This window comes from Henckelia pumila, chromosome 4, assembly GCF_033568475.1.
Source record: "Henckelia pumila isolate YLH828 chromosome 4, ASM3356847v2, whole genome shotgun sequence".
Taxonomy (NCBI): Eukaryota; Viridiplantae; Streptophyta; class Magnoliopsida; order Lamiales; family Gesneriaceae; genus Henckelia; species Henckelia pumila.
Genome location: NC_133123.1, coordinates 7962114 through 7981683, shown reverse-complemented (window position 1 = coordinate 7981683; position 19570 = coordinate 7962114). Strand labels below are relative to the sequence as shown.

General features: G+C 33.0%; 2 protein-coding genes and 1 long non-coding RNA gene across 5 annotated transcripts; all 3 read right to left on the bottom strand.

Annotated features, from left to right (window-relative positions):
• Positions 1–4786: 4786 nt before the first annotated feature.
• On the bottom strand, positions 4787–6773 carry LOC140867304 (uncharacterized). Of its 2 annotated transcripts, none has more exons than XM_073272378.1 (6): positions 6577–6773; positions 6293–6463; positions 5782–5862; positions 5554–5679; positions 5348–5440; positions 4787–5097 (listed from the first exon to the last, which is right to left on the bottom strand). In XM_073272378.1, exons 1-6 carry the CDS (start codon positions 6662–6664, stop codon positions 5009–5011), a joined length of 648 nt encoding a protein of 215 aa, XP_073128479.1. In that variant the 5' UTR covers positions 6665–6773; the 3' UTR covers positions 4787–5008. The 2 variants fall into 2 exon arrangements, with proteins under 2 accessions (XP_073128479.1, XP_073128480.1); XM_073272379.1 differs by having other exon boundaries at positions 6293–6454.
• A 2310-nt stretch (positions 6774–9083) lies between these two features.
• LOC140865757 (uncharacterized) lies at positions 9084–13693 on the bottom strand. The gene is made up of 8 exons (XM_073270514.1): positions 13442–13693; positions 12508–12601; positions 12381–12431; positions 12119–12292; positions 11035–11202; positions 10700–10819; positions 9893–10026; positions 9084–9602 (listed from the first exon to the last, which is right to left on the bottom strand). The coding sequence occupies exons 1-8, from the start codon at positions 13582–13584 to the stop codon at positions 9545–9547; spliced, it is 942 nt and encodes a 313-aa protein (XP_073126615.1). The 5' UTR covers positions 13585–13693; the 3' UTR covers positions 9084–9544.
• Positions 13694–15910: 2217 nt separating this feature from the next.
• LOC140865158 (uncharacterized) lies at positions 15911–18325 on the bottom strand. 2 transcript variants are annotated; one of them, XR_012144493.1, is made up of 3 exons: positions 18121–18325; positions 16793–17625; positions 15911–16121 (listed from the first exon to the last, which is right to left on the bottom strand). It is a non-coding gene; the product is annotated as an uncharacterized lncRNA (long non-coding RNA). The 2 variants fall into 2 exon arrangements; XR_012144492.1 differs by having other exon boundaries at positions 18125–18325.
• Between the last annotated feature and the right edge of the window lie 1245 nt (positions 18326–19570).

Sequence of the window (19570 nt, the reverse complement as noted above, 5' to 3'; positions counted from 1 at the left end):
TTTTTATACTAGTTATCAAAATTGGTTAGTTACGCCCGTAGACCTATCTCACCATACGAAATAAGTCGATTAGACTATCGATATTTAATATTTTGTCCCGTCTAGTTGTCGGTTGCGGTTTAAAACAAAATTAGCTTGGCTGGACTGGTAACTTTCTATTGCCAAATTAATAATTTGACCAGCCCTACTGTAGCGTTTTAACATCTATACTATATATATTATATAGAGCCCATTTGATTTGAGAAGTTATGAAAATAAAAATATTTTTTAAATTAAAAAAAAACTTGTCTTAAAAAGTTTTTTATTGGGTTACAAAAGTCATTTAAAAAAAAAACACTTAAAAGTTTAAAAAAAATTAAAAGATATAATTTCTAATGTTTTGGGCATTTGCTTCTAACTATATAAAAAAATTTAAAATAAATGTCTTTTTTAAACATTTATCCAAACATCAAAATAATTTCTACTTTTAAAATAAAAGCACTTAAAAAACGGAACGTATTTAAATATTTTTTTTAAGTTACAACTTCTGTGTTCAAAATGTTTCATAATAGTTGAGTCATATTAGAGATAAAATAGATCAACTATCAAGTACCCTTTTTTTTACTTTCCTTTTTTGGCCCTCTGTTTTTTTTTAATAAAAAGTTAAATTCATGTAAACAAATATTAACAAAAACTTACTAAAATAAAAAAATTCAAATTTTTTTACAAAAAATATTTTTTTAAAAAAATAAATCGAATGCACAAAACGTGCTCCATTTTCCATTGATTGTGCTTGTTCTGAAACTGGTTTGGATCACTTAATCATAAACTATTTCTCATCTACATATGCTTTGAATGCCGTTGTCGTAATTTCTCCACTATTTTGTTTGCATGACCTGAGCTCTTGGGCCTGGCCTTTACTGAAACGACACAAATTCAATCTAGCTCTTGATCATACACTTGAGTTTTTACTTTCTAACAAAAATAAAATAAAAGAGTGATTTTATGTTTTCCCGAAATTGATTTTGAGTAAAGATGTCAATTTCTTTCAAATCCGATAGAGAATCTTATACCCAACCCGAATGGAAAACGATTGAGTGATATTTTTTGGATCCGATTAAATAAATGAATAATCGTATACATAACCCGATAGGTATTTTTTTAGATTCACTGCTATATTCTCAGGGTTCACAAGATCCATGTTTGCAGGCCTAGGACTGACAGTCTCACACTTTTCTTAATTTATTCAAGGGCTAATCGTATACATTAACATGTGAAATCACGAGATTGCTGAAAATTTCCTATAACTGTTAATTTAACTCTGTGTTTTCAAATTTTGAACACAAACACTCCTGAAAACTCGTACGAACAAGGGGGGTGAATGCTAAAATTTTGAAAACATTAGAATGTATGTGATCAAGATTTGAAAACACATGAAATTTATTTATAGACCCTTCATTTTTCAAAAAAAAAATTTAACAAACTCATGATTTCACAAAAGTGATATATGCAATTAACCAATTGTTCAATTCAAGAAACTACTTTATTTATCTTTTTAAAAAAGAAAAAGAAAGAAATCAAGATCGAGTAAGAAATTGGCAGGAGGACGAGTGATTGGAAGATTTGACGTAGTCTCGAGTTTCATATAAAAAAATCCCAATGCAGTCAGGAGCTATAGGCTGTCAATCTCAGTTTTCCATGTCTGTGGTCTCTGATATGTTGCATTTGCGCCGCCTATAACTGGAAACAGCCGTGTACAATAAAATAGAATGGGGGCTGTCTTTCATCTGAAACTCCTTCATTTGTTCTTTATAATTATTAATTATTACCGGGGACTGGTTCTGAAATCACGGGCCAGATTGACAAAAAATTATTGACACTTGAGTTTAACAAATAAAAAAAAATTACGCTTTTTTTTTTTTTTTTGGTTATCCTTATTTTAAGGCTGAGTTTATTTTATGATATTTGATTACATGTGGATAAATTATATTTGGACTATTAAAATGATTTTGAAGGATGTTGAATAATGATGGATACACAATATGTTTACTTTGAGTTATTAATTTTGGGATTGAAATAATTATTGATGGACGAATTACAGTTTTACCCTCCACCTATGATAAATAATATTATGTTTCATTTTGTATTCATATAATTTGGATTGAATTATTGTTGAATATTGTAAATTATTATTAATTCAAATGTGAGTCATTTTTACTTATCGAAATTATTGAGTATAAAATTATGTATTTTTTAAAAAATAGATAAATTGATAAAATGAGTCATAAAAAATATGAGAAATTGGGAGGAAAACAAAATAATTAAAGAAAAGTATATTATGATTTCTATAGAATTTTTTCCATAAATATTGTGAATGATATGTTATACTTCATGTAATTAAGGATGAGAAATCCCATGAAATCAATGTATATTAATTACGGGCCTTGAGATTTGAAGAAAAATGATTTTTTGTAAGTAAACAATGGATTAGATTGAATTAATAAACTAATCTTATGATTATCAAGCCAAGTAAACGCACCCTAAAGAAATTAATGTTTGTAGGGGATTTGGTATTGCAAGGGTTAGGGTACCCGCAACCTTGATATTATACATTCAATTTCATCACGAGACCTACAATGTCACATTATTGCACCTCAACATTGTAAAAAAATACAACTTTTATAATTTTTCTCCACAATCTTAAACCCAAAAAATAACTTTTTTATGGGTCTCGCTAATCATTTTATACACATTATACAATTTTTATTTATTATTTATATTTTATTTTTAATTTTTTATAATATATAAAACAATTTGTCAAAAATACGTAAGATAAATTTATTAATTAATTTCTAATATTTTTTAATTAATTAATCTTTATTTTTTATTTGATTAATATAATTGTAATTGCACCAAATTTATAAAAAAATCAATATATAATAGTTGTTGTTGCGTCCAAAATTGGACGCTGGGTCCTGCAACGGTACCATGCGGGCACCCTTAGAGAACCACTACATACGAATTGAGTCGGTTCGTTAGTTTTTTGAGTTGGCTTTTATAAATATTTGATTTGAATTAGAAGTTAACAAACTCAATCATGTTGGGAGTTTTTTTTGGAGTTGAACTCCAGTCAAATTTATTTTGTTCGATAATTCGTGAGCTTTAATATTTTATTAATATAATATAAAATATAATTATATATTATGAGTTAGTCTCTTATGAGACGGTTTCATGGATCTTTATTTTTGAGATGTGTCGAACTCGTCCATATTTATAACAAAGAGTTATACTTTTAACATAAAAAAATAATACAATATCATTGATGACTCAGTTAAGAGACCCGTCTCACAAAATTTACCCGTGAAACCAGCGCACAAAATTTTTTGTGATATTATATATATATTTCGAGTTTTTCGGGCATTTTTAGTTTCTGATTGACCTTCATCTTGAACCTTAATGATTGAATAACTCGCGAATGAGTTAAAACATTTCGAGCCGAACTCGAGACAAAAAATTAAAATTTTTCAATTTACGATTTTCAATTTACGTGTTGAGCTCAAACTCATATATATTCAATTCGAACCAAATTCGAAATTTAAAATTTTACAACTATTCAATTCGATCTGATTACCTATCTGGGCTAAAGCCCATGATCTATGGCTTTCAGGGAGAGATTATATTACCAATATGGCAATATTAGCGCTGTTAGGTCAATGAAATCCGGATATCTCCACAATGGTATAATATTGTTCACTTTGGGCACAAGCCCTCATGATTTTGATTTTGGAAACCCACCCAAAAGGCCTCATACCAATGGAGATATCATTCCATATATTAATCCATGATCTTTCCTTTAATTTTCCAATGTGAGACTTTGGTTGACCATTCCTAATAATTATCCCCTCAAACGAAGTCTCACCAGGCCTCCCCTCAATCCGTCACCTTCAATGCGTTGTGGCACACGCCTTACATGAATTACCGGGAGGGAATCCAATCGAGCCTACTCACCTTCAATGCGTTCACCCACATTGGTTCTATCAGATCATGACTTTGTTCCCACATAAGACGTCATTTGTTAGGTCAATGAAATCCGGATATCTCCACAATGGTATGATATTGTCCACTTTGGGCACAAGCCCTCATGGTTTTGATTTTGGGAACCCACCAAAAAAGCCTCATATCAATGAAGATATCATTCCATATATTAATCCACATATTTCCTTTAATTTTCCAATGTGGGATTTTGGTTGACAATTCCTAACAAGCGCCATTCCAATTAAAAACATAAGCTAAAAATAATTGTTTTTCTCAAGTCTATGATCCGTTAAAGAAATTATAGCTCAAACCTGAATACAGAAGTTACTATTATTCGATCATGTACTATGAATTATTCCAACACTAATCTTAGCTATGAAATATCCTTAATTGTCGTCTACCTCCTAAGTCCTAACCAATATCCCAAAAAAATCATTTTTTTAAAACATTTTGTAATGCGTAGGTTTTTTTATAAGATTTTTGAGTCAAAATATGGCAATGGTTCAAATCCTATTTTCATGGGCCCAAATTGATTTGGGCCAATTGGGAATTGCTTATTTATCAATGAGATTTTTTGCCTGTTTCAATTAAATAAATGTGTGTGTGTTTGTGTAGGTATTTCGGTAGATTTTATATCTTTTTAATTGGTCTTCTATGCAAAGTGCTAAACTATATAAATCTTATATAGTCGAACCGTTCCCTTCAAATAAAACTATGCAACGTGCTAACATATACAATTTTATCTTTTAAACTTGCAAAATTCTATTAAAAATTACATTACAAATATTATATATATATATATATATATATAATTTTGATATATATAGTTTTGATATCATGAACACCCATACACCTACATGGACAACAATTGACGTGACATCGTAAAAATCACTGTCGCAATCGCAATTACCTACATACAAGATCTCACTAGCTTCCATGAAAATCATTTACCCTATAATTTTACAATATATTGTAAAGCTTACCACAATGATTGCTATATGTTTAAATTAAATACAACCATGCCCAAAATTGCCACCATGCTACGCAAAGAAACAGCTCCAGCCCTCTTGATCAAGCTCACCCCTGATACCGCACATCCATTCATACATCAAGAAAACAAAATGCAATGTTAGGAACAATATCGTTAAAAAATTCAAAAAGATTACAACATTTTTAGCCAAAAGTTCTTTCCGAAAAATGCGCAATGAATGGTCTACATCTCCAAATTATATGTCCATTAAAAATATGTAACATTTAAGTAGTGTTTGCAATGTGAAAAAAAAAAAATCGATAATCACTATACACTACTTTACTCAAGAATCTGTAATCTTACCGTAGCTAGTATCAGGGGTTGATGTGGAAGAAGAAGTTGACGTACTGTTGCCCAAGTTGATTCCAAGACTTGTGCAATCCGCTCCGAATGCGCCTAATTCATTTATCCATTAAGCATGGTTTCAACCCAAGAAAGAAACATACTATATTCATCATGTCATTGTATGTTTCGAACATATATATGTGTGTGCGTGTGCGTATTCTTACATTGTTTGTAGCATGGGAAATTAGTGGCATTGAACAAATTGTAGTAGCCGTCTTGGCATACGCAAGTAGACTTGAATGCAGAGGTTTTCACGCATTTTCCACCTCCACAATCGGTCCAGAAGCATGCTGCGTACGTGTGCCGAATTTAAGCAAAATTATCCACATGATAAAAATATATAAATGGATTTAAATATTATGTCAAAGGGTCAAAGAAAAGTTGATACGCACGATCCAAGAAGGATGAAGTTGGCTTGTCATTGTTAGGCGCCGGTGCAGAGGCATTAATGGCGCAGTTGTTGTACAATGAACCTGATGAGTCACCAAAAACAATATTCATCTGGCTTAAAAACATGTTAAAACATAGATTTTTTTTTGAGTTGGGAGGAGAATTTGTTACAATTTGATATTTCGTTTTATATTTGGATCTTTGTGTCGGATAAACTATATAGTTCATTAGTTACTTAAAAAAATTTTGTCCACCACGGTTTTAGTAGTTTTTGTACCAAATTTTTATCTTCTGTCCAATTAGTCAATGACCAACCCCTATTAATCTTGAATGTGCAATATTCAAAAGAGCATTTAATACTTGACATATATAGCCAAGCTCAAGGGCAAACTAATTAAGAGTACACTTGAAATATATATCGTTGTAATTGATTAATGATTAATCACCGGAAAAAAAAAAAAAAAAAATTAATTTTCATAAATGGTAGTTTTGTTTGAAAGAAAAAGAACTTACAATTGGGAATGACACAAGGCAAGAAGTTGAGAGATTGATCGTCGGGATCACCACTTTGTTTCCACCCAGAATCGCATTCGCATGTGTAACCAAAAGCGCTTTTGTTCGAAGCTAAGCAATTTCCCTTCCCGCACAGATCATTACTTTCTTGGCACAAATTCCCTGCGCGCACTACTCACAAAATTCAGCCATCTCCCATATTAAAAAAAAAAAAAACTTATTAAATCTAAGAGATAGATGGAGCTTTGAAATTTCGAAGCGAAAAGGGTTATTAAGAGACGAACCAAACAAAGGCGCGGAATTGGATGTGCTGAAGCAAGATTGAAGAACGAGAATAATTGCTAGAACAGCAGCGTAACGAACCGCAGGCATGATCAAGATACAAATATTGAAGTGGAATTTTTAATTGTGTTTAATGGTTAAGGAAGAGGGAGATTTGGCATACAGTTGAAAAAACCAAACGTGGGAATGACTCAGAAGTCAGAACTGGTCGTTGGGTGTTCATTAAGTATTTATCATTATTTATAAAGTCTTCTCTCTTAAAAAAAAAAAAAAAAAAAAAGTCTTCTCCCCTACATTTATCTCAAACCACGTGTACTTTCTTTATATTAGTTATTGAGCACACGTATTATGTGTATAAATCATAATATATAAATATTATGTGTTGTATATTTAATTTTTTTTAAAAAAAATTAAAGTACTGGTTTATTCTTATTTTTTGTTTAGTTGTTGTAGAAATTCAGTTTCAGAAGATATTTATAGGAAGCGAAATGATAAAAGAAGTGATAAGAGAAGAAAGTGGGAGAAGTGGGTAAGAGATGGAGTTGGAAAGAGAGTGCATGGGTATAAAAAGAATAAATTGAAGAAAAATCACCATGACACCAAAAAATTGTTATTAGGATGTATTCCGAATTTTGAAAAACTTGAATGTCAACAGCAACAACAGCAGTAAAAATGATGAACAAAGTCGAGGCGAGATAATCTCTCTATCCGCAAGACGAAATTGCCCGTTAATAGTGCTCAACGTTGACGGCAATCGTCTCTAAGATACAACGACTAACGATCGTGATATAGCAGCACTACAAATATCACAAACTTCAGCGAACGAAAATAAGTTTCAACTTTTCTTTTGAGAAAGTGAGGGAGAGATTTTGCAGAAATCTGTATACGTTATCAGATGTTTTTCTCTCGTACCTCTGCGTTATAACAGTTATATATATATATATACTATGACTCCAAAAAAACACGTTTTATGGCGTAAGAATGCAACCCATGACAGAAAAAGCTCAGAAAGAAGCGCAGCTTTTCGGACTGTAGAAGGCGCGCTCGGTCGGTAATTTTTAACCGATCGAGCGCCCTACTTTGGCCACACTCACTGCCTCGGAAAAATAAGGGTGCGCTCGGTCGGTATAATTTGGCCGACCGAGCGCCCAACTTTTCTGAAGCACACTGTATCGCAAGGTGAGGGCTGCACTCGGTCGGTAAATTTCCACCGATCGGGCGCACTAAAAAAAAATATTTTATTTATTTTATTTTTTTTCCTTTAACCAAATTTTATCCAAAAAAAATAATTGATCATAAGACCTCGTCGAGCCGAGCAGGCCGACCGCGCGCACGCGTGTTTGTTGTTTCGATTAACGTCTTGCTCTTTTACAAAACATCTGGTGCCCTAAGGGCCCAGTCCCACAATCCAAAGTTGGATTTTATAAGGTGAACAATACATTGAACATGTTTCAATGTGAGACAACTTTTCCTCCAATTTATTTCACCAAATTCAAATTTTTGCATCAATTGGAACAAGCTTTTTTTGGACAAGTATACAAGCCTTTTGGACAAGTAATTCAAGCTCATTTCATGTCATTTCATGTCATTATTCCAACAATTCATTCAACAATGTTCCAACAAAAAACGGTTTGTATAGGCCTCTCACTCTTAATAAAATAGTAAAGAAGTAAAGATTACACTAGCAACAAATACACACACTCATACGTGTGTAAAATAGATGTTATTTTTATATGTATTTTTTTGTGTGTAGAGTTGGTGTGAAGTTTAGTGGGATAATGGATAGGAAAGAGAGGAAAGGGTAAAATCGAAACAAAAGTTGGTGTTCTCTTGAAACCAGTTTTTAAGAGTATCTCAACTATTGTTAGATAGTAGACTCTTAACTATTATTATATATATATATATATATGTGTGTGTGTGTGTGTCTGTCCGTGCGTGTGTAAGTGTGGAGAAAATTTGGAACATTAAAAGTAGGAAATTTTTTATGAATTAATTTAGTTGATGGGTACGCGACGAGCTAATAAACGCAAAACCGGACCGATTATATCACTCTTAAACTAATTATAATTTTGATTTGTCAATCTAAATTAAAGAAATTATAGACATATTATATATATATCTGTATTATAGAAATTAAACTAGGACTCACTAGAGCAACAATACGCATACCTAACTATAACATGAGCTATTTCATTCGTTTTCCTTCGCACTAACAGCACTACGAACTGAGAGTTAACATCCATGATCATCTTAATAATGGAAGCGAATTTCAGTTTTGCTCCAAATATGAATTAATGATATATATTATGAAGTAGGATAACAAACAAACAGTCAATGACATGAAATGTTAATTTTAAGAATCGATATTTATATTTCATTTTTTTTATTTACCCTCTATTAGTGAATAACTTTTAGATATGGAGTAGAATATAAATAACTAAAAATTAAGTCTAAATATCAACTTCAAACAAAATACCACATCAATTTTAAATGTCCTACAGCCAACTAAAATTTCAAGAGATCTTTCGATAACTAATTCCAAAACATAGGGAAACCCCCATAAAAGTTTTATACATGAACACAAGCTTATGACCAATGATGAACAATGGAACGAAAGTCAAAAGATTGATGAAGCGATTTGAGATGCGAGTAAATGGTTTTCCAAACAAACAAGCTGAATTCAAGCCACACGATCCATAATACACACTACTGCTCTAATTTTTTTTATCCTTCTCGAATCGCAATTGCTCCCAGATCCAGAGATCTTACCAAGTCCGAGGATGAACATCTAGATTTGGAAGATTCTGCGTGAACATTATGGATATAATGGCTGCGTAAAATAATACCAAAAAGATCGCCAACATTCAAGGCGATGTCCTAATTATAATTGCAGGCTCCGTAATCGCCTCCAACAGCAATGAAGTATAATCATCCAGGATAACGAGCATGGCTTGTGCACCTCCAAGATTATTACTTGAATAAACGAGGGAGAATTTCGTGTACGCTGATGTCTAATGTAACAGGATCCCTGAGTGAATGTAGGGTGTACATCAATATTTTGGTAATCAAAACGCATATCATATTTCACTACTAATACATGGGTGCACAGTTAGTGATGCAACATTGCACGGTCCGGCCATTTTCTAGTTTGTATTGTCCTGGGTTTTCATAAGCCATATACACACTCAAGTTTCTCAGCATTAAGAATGAGTTTCGTTATTTGTGAGTAACTATGAAGGAATCAATTACTGCAAGAACTATAGGCTTATTTAACTCATAAAATGTCAGTGTGTGCCACAGAAAGAGAGAGTGACAGACCTGCACAAGGTTTGCCCCTTCTCACTAGAACTTGGAACAAACCATATTTTTCGCAGAGAAGGTGATTCCAATTGAAAAAAGAAACCATCATTCTGTCCGTGCTTCCATTTTCTTGATCCTTGACCCTTCCACACCTACAAAAAGATAATCAGAACTCAAATTCGATGGTTCTCATTAAAAGAGATTAGATTTTGATAATTGGTTTCTGAAATCATACTGTAAATGAAAGTTTAGAGGAAAGGCCATTTGATTTTACAGCATTATTTCAGACAATAGCATCCAGCTCAAACTAGCTAGCGTTGACGTCAACCCAAAAAAAAAAACATTTTTTTTGTTCATGGTGAATAAAAAAAAGTTCGCTTGCTACTTGGACTAGCAATTTTGGGCAGATAAAAGTGTGTTTCAGTTCTATCATAGAATTTAGAAAGGGATGTGTGGCATGGCAGGCCATATATTTTTCTAGTTTTTGAAAATCCATGTAACTACAACTCTTTCAAACGCAAATGAAAATTCATTTAAATTATTTTCAATAACGAAACAAACAGCTGCATATACTTTCCCAATAAAGATAATTGCAAAATAATAGATAAGTCCCCAAGTCTTACACTCTTACCCTTCTTTTAAAGGTCAGGTACATTCACCAGAGGCATTTTTATCATAATCCAAGCAATTTCTATTGCCCAGAATAATGTAAGAGGAATAGGAGGGGTTAATCAGAAAAGAAAAACAAAATTGCAATAGGCCAAACACAATCACCAACCTAAAAAATTTGAAATAAATTATATAAAAAAAACCCAAAGAATTTACCTGAGGATAAGAAATTATGCTTTTGGGTGCCACTAAGCAAGCAGCTCGAGAGAAAGAATCTTCAGCATATTGCCTGAGGAATGAAAAACAGCTGCCATGTGTATGTGGAGATTCAAATGCCTGGCATTGGCGGGAAAAATAATGTTGTTAATATGCAGTCATGATTATCCAGTTAATGATGATATGCACGAGTTGATAACAAAATAACACAATCGAGGGCATGCTAATTTCAGACCATCAAATGAAAGAGAATAAAGGTTTCAGACAACCACGTCCGAAAGACAATTATGTAAATCAAAATCATTGCAAAAATTTGAAATACCAAAGTTCAATACCTTATCGATATTAACAGCTGGCGCGTATTTTTCAATGTCTGCCTTTTCCTTGTCAAGCAGGAAATAAACTCTAGGAGGTACAGTAGAAGTTCCATGCCAAGATTTTATTGCTGTCTCCATTGTTTCAACTAGGAAAGCAAATATCTCATCGGAACAATCTTTTCCAGTCTGAAATACAAAAAATAATTACTCAAACTCAAAGGTGGCAGCCAAATAATATTTAAATAATCATATAAATAAAAGTGAAAATAGTGTACAAAAAGCACATAAAGCAGGAAAAATATATGTTATTTTGGCTCTTTCATATGCATGAGGTAACTACGCAGGACTGATTATTCAATCCCAAAATGAATTGAAATACTCCAACTTATTCCTCCAAACAGACTTACGATTCATGACATAATAACTCAAGAGTACAATAGCAGAAAAGGACAGTGCACAGTGTCGTAAATGGTGGTAGACAGGGGCAGGGCGGTCAGTGACCACCTAAAGCCTCGGCTGCCTACGCGGAATTTTTTTTACTAATTTTTTTGCATAATTATATATAATCGTGTAATGCAAATACAAACATACATCATTCTTAATGTAATATATTTAATTAAGTAATGTTTATGCTTAAATAAGCTTCATAAAATACAATACAACTTATACAAGGTGCAAATAAATATATAAATGCAACTAACAAGATGATTGATAGATATGACTTTGCAAATAAATATATAAATGCAACTAACAAGATGATTGATAAAAATGACTCGGCGGTGGAGGGTGGTTTCCAGCAACAATGGTAAACGGTTTGAAGCGGAAGAGGCGGGGGTTGTGGATGACTGAGCTAGTGGGCCAATTATGTTTTGGAAGAGAAAGTGCATTAATGATTAGGGTTTTCTTAATTTTGTTGACTTCGACCGCCTCGTCCGCCTCGCCTGCCCCTGCCCATCTTCTATCGCCTAAGGCAAAGGGGGTGTGGTCAATGACCGCCTCCCGCCTAGGCGGTCACCATTTAGAACAATGATAGCGACATAAACTAGTTGAGCAGTAACAAACACAAATATAATGACTCATTTCCATGACAGGCTAAACTAACCAATTCAGATTTGACTGAATCCAAATGTTTGGCCATATCAACATTTGATCTCATATTTTCCACTTCTTGAGCTCGCTTCTTATCCCTGGCCAATTGTGTAAGTCTCTTGATTTTTCTAGACACCTCGGAACTTTGTGAGTTGTACTTCAAGGCTAATTGGAAAGCAGCTAAGGCCTAAAAAAAAAAGCTAATATTGATACCAATGAATGCTGTTAAAAATTGGATTTTGAAACAACCAGAAAAAATAAGGATTAAGGCATACATCCTCATAGTTTTCCATAGCCTCCAAGACACACCCTTTCCTGAAATAACCCTGCAGGCACATTCAGCAGCATTTTTAATGCCAAAGGATGAAGGATAAGAGATGCTTTTCAATCAAATAAGTGTACCTTTTCCCAATCTGGTTTTAAAGAGATTGTTGTCTCAGCATCAGCAAGTGCTTTGTTAAGTTTTACCAAATTCAGAAATGCTGCAGCGCGATTGCTGGGAAAAGAAAAATATAAAATGTCAAAATAGTGCAAGAAGAGAATTTTAAATACAATACTAAAACATAGCATATTACAGAGCAGCTCCTCAATTTGGCAAATCAAGGAGCATTGTTAAACTCATAACTACACTATCACCAAGAAGATTACTGTTGTTTCCTCGAAAATCAATGCATGAAATAGAATGAACCACAAATATTATTTCCCTAATCTCCTTTTTTAAGAAATATTCCAGTGTAAATAGCTCATATGAAGCTGCGCAGCACAATATGCTAACTCTAGCTTTTTCAGCTCTCTGGGTCCAACTAAACCACGTACAGTTCAAACGAATTAAATTACTCATCCAAAAGCATCAAATGCATTCTCTATTCAGCAAACGAGATAAAATTATAACTTTGTCAACTTCCTACAGTAAACTAATATTCTCAGTGGATCTATCCGTATCGCCTCATCTTCAGTACAAGCAAACAAGAAGATACGTAGACACTTTTACGAAAATCTAATGAGAAGTGGGTGACCAAAACATTATTCGTGTTAATGACACACCAAAAAAATCCAATCTTGACAGAGACAGAAACAGAAACAGGGCATCAAAATATAAAAAGTCTGCAAGGTTGAAACTAGAACCTCTGCAATTCAAAGGTAAACTATGGCAAAGTTGCGGCAAAGTTAAATGTGTATTTGATCCTAAATATTCTTGAAAAAGAGTGGAGAAGGCAAAAAACAATAATATATTCAATATCTCAATCTTGACGCGAAGTGGAAACTACAGACCAACACTTAAAACCCCATAAAAGTTATGAGAGAAAGATATCTGCATTCGAACAAGTTAAAACACCTATAAAGAGCGGGATTTGAGGCGTCCTGCTTGATAGCCTGAGTATAGAGCGCAGCAGCTTTTAGATAATTCCCGGCTTTAAAAAATTCATTTCCCTGATCTTTCAATGAAATCTTTGCTACCGCTTCTTCTGATTCACACATTTTTCGATCTTTTTTATTTTGAAATAACTTTATCTGGATCTGGGATTTGGTTTTAGTTAGGGTTCCTGAGAAGTATTTGTTCCTTTATGAGTGGCAAAGTTGATGATGCACTTGCAATCGCCCTTTCAGACCAGAGAAGAAAAGCGCTTTTTACTTTAAAAAAAATAAAAAATAAAAACGCTTTTTCCGTCAAAAAAACTTGAAAAAAATCGTCTTCCTTTTATTTTTGGAACGGCTTTTTTTTTAAAAAAAATAGTCGCGGTGACACACGCGATGCGTGTACATAAAATAACTCATACGATTTTGTTATGTTTATAAACATATCATCAAAATTCATGATACAATATTATATTCACGTTCTTAAAGAGAGAACAAAAATTGATAGTTTTTAAATTTGAAATATGACACACCAACATACCAAATACAGTTTTTAAACCTTCATTGAGAAGAGTGAACAGTGAGAAAAAAACAATCTAATACATAATGCGACAAAAGAGAAGGGCTAATATATATCCAATTTTGTGACTTTGTCTCAGTTTGTTATTATTTTATTTTTTTGGGGGAGGAAAGGAATGCATTAAGCTAAATAAATTTAAAAATAAAAATTAAAAAGCGCTTTTTACTCAAATAACTTGAAAAAAATCGTCTTCCTTTTATTTTTTGAACGGCTTTTTTTAAAAAAAACTAGTGGCGGTGATACACGCGATGTGTGTATATAAAATAAATGATACGATTTTGTTATATTTATAAACATGTCAGCAAAATACATGATGCAATATTATATTCACGTTCTCAAAGAGAAAAACAAAAATTAATAGTTTTTAAATTTGAAATATGATATACCAACATGCCAAATATAATTTTTAAACCTTCATTGAGAAGAGTGAACAGTGAGAAAAAACAATCTAATACATAATGCGACAAAAGAGAAGGGCTAATATATCGGTTAATTATAATTCAGTTCCCAAACCTAAACAAAAATTAATGATCAGTCCCTATCAGAAAAAAAACTTTGTTTAAACTCTCTGGGCCCACATGTTTTATTTCGGATAAAATTCGGTACAAAACATGAAAAATATGGTATAAATATATGATATTTGAGTATCAAATGTGTTAGATCTAGTATAAATATATTATTTTTTAGTACTAAAAAATATTGATATTAATAACACATTTATCTTATTTGGATGAAAATCGATACAAAATATTGAAAATATGGTACACATATGTGATTTTTGAGTACCGAATGTGTTATATCTGGTACAAATATATGATTTTTGAGTACTCAAACACATGTTTCAAGTTCACATTAATAAAGATGTTTAGATTTTATACTCAAAATTATATTTTTTGTACTCGATTTCGAACAATTAATGCTCAAATATATTGTATTTGTATCATATTTTCAATATTTTGTACTTAATTTTATCCAAGTAAAATAATGTGGGCCCAGGAAGTGCAAACGAATTTTTTCTGACAAGGGACTGATTCTTAATTTGCTTTTGGATTTAGGGACTGAACACCAATTCACCAATAATATATATCCAGTTTTGTGACTTTGTCTCTGTTTGTTATTATTTTTTTTGTGAGAGGGGGGAATGCATAAGCTAAATCAATCGAAATTACATTAGAAATAAAAGAAGACGATGAAGTAGCTCGACTTTCTAAACCAGTCATAGAACCATCTGCTCTGGCTATAAGCGACTTGATTCGCTGATCGCTTGAAAAAAAAAAACAAACATAAAGGAATTCCTTGTGCAAGGAATTTACATTCAGCAACTAACAACCCAAAACTAGAAGGATAATAGCGTCAATAACAAGTTTAGCATATGAGTCTATTAAGATATTCTGATAATGCAAATCTTTTAATCAACTAAGAGCTTCCCGGATGCCCAATGCTTCCGCTAAAACAAAATATTTCTCGATATACTCTGTGAGATGTGAATGATAAAATATTGATAGATTACTCATCTTTATTTTTATTTGGCTAAAATTCTATAAATGATCAGTGTGCAATATTATATTATCCATGATGGAAGCAGTCCCAAGATGCAATCGACTGCATTCGCGAGTTTCACCACTCGCATTCCAGTTCCACACTCTTGCGTTGTAATTTTTTGTTTCCTTATTTAATATCAAACGAACAGGTAATACTTAATTAAGGCATAAAACCTCCCAACCAAGATTGGATTTCATCAGTTTCAAATGAAATTAAGTACTGTTTGGAAGAGGCTCTCTCAAACACTACCTTAATCTCTATGAGTAAATGAAACAATAGAAAACTGGGTTCTTAAATTATTTTGACCACTGAATATCTTACGTTAAGTATTCATTTCAAAAAGATTTGTCGGAATAGCTACGCAAACTCACAAACTATGTGCTTTGTGCAATATACGAAAAGATTCAAAGGATGCACAAGTGATAGCAGCATCACAACCACAAAATCATTTCCAACAAACATAAGAAATTGTTTGGCAACCTGACTAAACTTCAAACTTTATCCATCTCCTGCACACACTAAAAGTCTTGATCTTCACCTGAAACAACAAGAAGGAGCACATGAGCTACAAAAGCTCAGAATGCAACTACTATTCATACAACTAACATCGAGTGGATAAAATCAAGTTCGCGCATCAAAGAAACGTGTATGGATTGAACAAACACATCAAAACTGAGAAAAAACCAGGGCAAGGAATCAAAGAACTTCAACTGTGTTGCACTTTGTCAATCAAATTAAGATCTAGCTTCAAAGACCAGTACCAAAGGCCGCGGCCGTCCCTCTCTACATTAAAACTTCCCATGAACATTTATATCTATATATATCGTACATATGCAAAAATATATATTGCTTCCATAGCTTCTCGCCTCTCGGATTTAAGTTTCGCCCATTATATAAAATATCTGGATCATCCAGTATTTGATACTAAAGCACTTTTCTTACTCTTGAATGGAAAATAATCAAGAGCTGGCTCCCAAAACAATACAGCCTTTCGTCTTAATCAGATAGATTATAGAGCTCAAGGCACACTGCATGTGTCTAAGTTATGAATGCACAAATAAAACTGTAAAAATAAAATGGAATCGAAGAACAATACTGAAACAAAATATGCTATATATGTAAATCAGGGAATCAAGTCCATAACACAAATAACCTTATCCTTCTTTGAAAAGACGCAACAATTAGTGTTCAAGGAAATATATATCACACCTGCTGAATCCTCAGCCCCTCTGAGGACAATTCCTTGCTATATGTCCCGTTTGTCCACATGTAAAGCATGCTCTTGATAATGTGCTTTGCCTCGAACAGGCCGTTTGTATAGTATGACAGCTCATAGGCAACCTCGGCTTCTTGAAATGAGATTTATGTGCAACTGACAAGGTTTTATTTGTTCCACCAGATCGAACAGAAGATAAAGATTCGTTTACTGCCATCAAACTATTCTCTACGGATATAGCCATGTTCCTGAGTTCATCATATGATTCTGCTCGATGGACTATAACACCGTCATAGATTTCTGGCCTGAGCCCTCCCCGAAAGTGATGAATCTTCGCCGTTGCGCTGGTTTGAATGCTTGGTGCATACAATAACAAGGACTCAAATTTCGTCGCATATTCATGAACTGTAAGATTCTCTTGCCTTAGGTTCAAGAGTTCCGAAAATTTTGCATCTCGTTTTGCATTTGGAAAGTAAAATCCTAGAAATGCTGATTTAAACTTGTCCCATGATACAGCACCGTGCTGGCTCTCTAGTCCTATTTTAGCCCCCAACCACCACTTATACCCATCACCTTTCAACTGATGTACAGCTAAGCGTAGTTTACTGTTATCGGAACATTCAAGCGTTTTTACTAAAAGCTCGATTCTTGATAACCAGTATTCAGCTTCTTCTGAAGTTTCTGTCCCAAAGAACACTGGTGGATCCCATTTCAAAAATTTTTTGACAGATAATTCCATTGTTCGTCGGTCTTCTCAGCTTCCGCATTATTTTCATCTTCCGTTTTGGAGGATGGACCAGGATTACTTCTTGTTCTGACTGTCATACTGATCATGGTACAAATTCATATAAAATTAAGATTTTTTTTTTTATAAATATAAAATAAAGATTCAACTAGCATAGTTACAAGGATTTGCAAATGATCACTCAGCAGCATAAAAATGAAACACTGCCCATAAAACATGTTCGCTGACAAAGGAGAAAAAAGAGTTAAATTCTTTCTAGTCATAGCGTATAACAGTCCTCAATAAAATAAAGTCATAAATTTTGAAGGTTAAAAAGTACAAGCACTTCAATTTTAACAAGGTAAGCATCACTAACCTGCAGCGGAAACCCTAATAAATTTGCAAAACATAATTCGAAGAAATTTTTTTTTAAAAAAAAACACCCTCGAAACATATGGTAGAAAACATAAACTAATTCGGCCAAAAATCCATCCGTGACGCGCTACGAGTCCGCATTAAGAAAACCCATTAAACAAATGACACGATAAGTAACTCGAGATAATTCCCAGCTTAAAAAAAAAAAAGGTTGCCAATTACTTGCCGATTCTTGAATAAAGTAATTGCGGCCTTTTCTGCTGATCTACCTTTGTTTCCGCTCCTTTTCTCTCCTCACCGGCTCACCCAGCAATCGACAGACTCTGGTTGGGGTTCACGGCTTTGTTTTTCGCCCCTTTTTCGGCCACCAGCTCTCCACCACGCAACCCACTTTGTTCCGAAAAAGCGCTTTTGAGATTCCTTCGGGCTGCCGTGGTATAGTCGCGTTTTGCTTATATAATACTCTGAAGAACCAAACACGCTATGAATCTGTGCAATTCGAACGGGAGAATTACATTTTTGGTTTCGTAATTTTCATATTTTCTATTTTTTATCCCATTAAAAAGTAAATTTGCATGTTGGGTCCTTAACTTGCATTTTTTTTTTATTTTTAGTCATGTTAACACTAAATTCACATTTAGTCATGTAATTTGCATTTTTTTCATTTTAAGTCCTGTTAACATTGAATTTACATTTTTAGTCATTTAACTTGCATTTTATTTTTTTTATTTATTTTTAGTCATGCTAACAGTAAATTTGCATTTTTTTGTCCTATAAATTCCATATGTTTTAATTTAATTTTTTAGTAATATTAAAGGTGAATTTTCACTTTTAGATCATCTAATTTGCAATTTTTTTCATTTTGATACGTTGTTTCTATCGAAAATTTATTATGTGACAGACATAAATGATCATATAATATATGCTAGCGTCTCGAAGCACGTGTTCTGTAATCGTACAATTTTATTTTTTTCTAAATATTCGTAATTAAATTATAAAATAAAAAAATTTGTAAAAAAAAGTAAATAAAAATTTAAAAAACAAAAAAAAATCTAATTAAAAATAATATTGACATATTAAAAAAAACCTAACTAAAAATTAGTTATTATTCTGCCCTCTATCTTAATTAACGGTATAGATAATATTAAAATTATAATTATAATTTTTTTTGTGATGTGAAAACCCGTAATCAACACACATGTCAATTTTATACTTTTCGATGCACTCTCAATAAATCTCCCAAACTAACACAATAGCATACAAACTAGTAGAACTCACATCACTCCACCGCATGGAAAAGAAGTGCACGTGTGTTATGGGTTTCTCTCCCCACCGCGTGGAATCGAAAAAGAAACACTTCAAAATTAGACATTGTTTCTTCAGCCGTCTTCGCCTCTTCTCCGTTCTCTTAACTTGATTACACGTCTGCTCGTTTTTCTTTCCTCTTGGGATCGGAAAGCTTTCGACTGGGTTAGTTTTTGTCTCGGTTTTTCCTGACTTTTCGTTCCATTGTTTCCCGCCCCTGTGACTCGTTCGACCTCGATTCTTCTATGCATTGTTCCCTCGTGTTGGAATTGGAAAGCTCCGAATGGGTTTGTTGTCTTCTGTTGTTTTTATCTCTGTTTCGGTTTTTTCTCGACATTTTCGGTCGTCTTCTTTTGTGTTTTGTATG

Excerpts from the sequence above, each read along its gene's own strand:
- LOC140867304 (XM_073272378.1), bottom strand. The coding sequence starts at position 6,664 with ATGCCTGCGGTTCGTTACGCTGCTGTTCTAGCAATTATTCTCGTTCTT. Across the intron at positions 6,464-6,576 it reads CAATTCCGCGCCTTTGTTTG|TGCGCGCAGGGAATTTGTGC; the intron begins GTTCGTCTCTTA and ends TTTTGTGAGTAG. Across the intron at positions 5,098-5,347 it reads AACCCCTGATACTAGCTACG|GGGTGAGCTTGATCAAGAGG; the intron begins GTAAGATTACAG and ends GTGCGGTATCAG.
- LOC140865757 (XM_073270514.1), bottom strand. The coding sequence starts at position 13,584 with ATGTGTGAATCAGAAGAAGCGGTAGCAAAGATTTCATTGAAAGATCAG. Across the intron at positions 12,602-13,441 it reads TCAAATCCCGCTCTTTATAG|CAATCGCGCTGCAGCATTTC; the intron begins GTGTTTTAACTT and ends TTCTTTTCCCAG. Across the intron at positions 12,293-12,380 it reads CTATGGAAAACTATGAGGAT|GCCTTAGCTGCTTTCCAATT; the intron begins GTATGCCTTAAT and ends TTTTTTTTTTAG.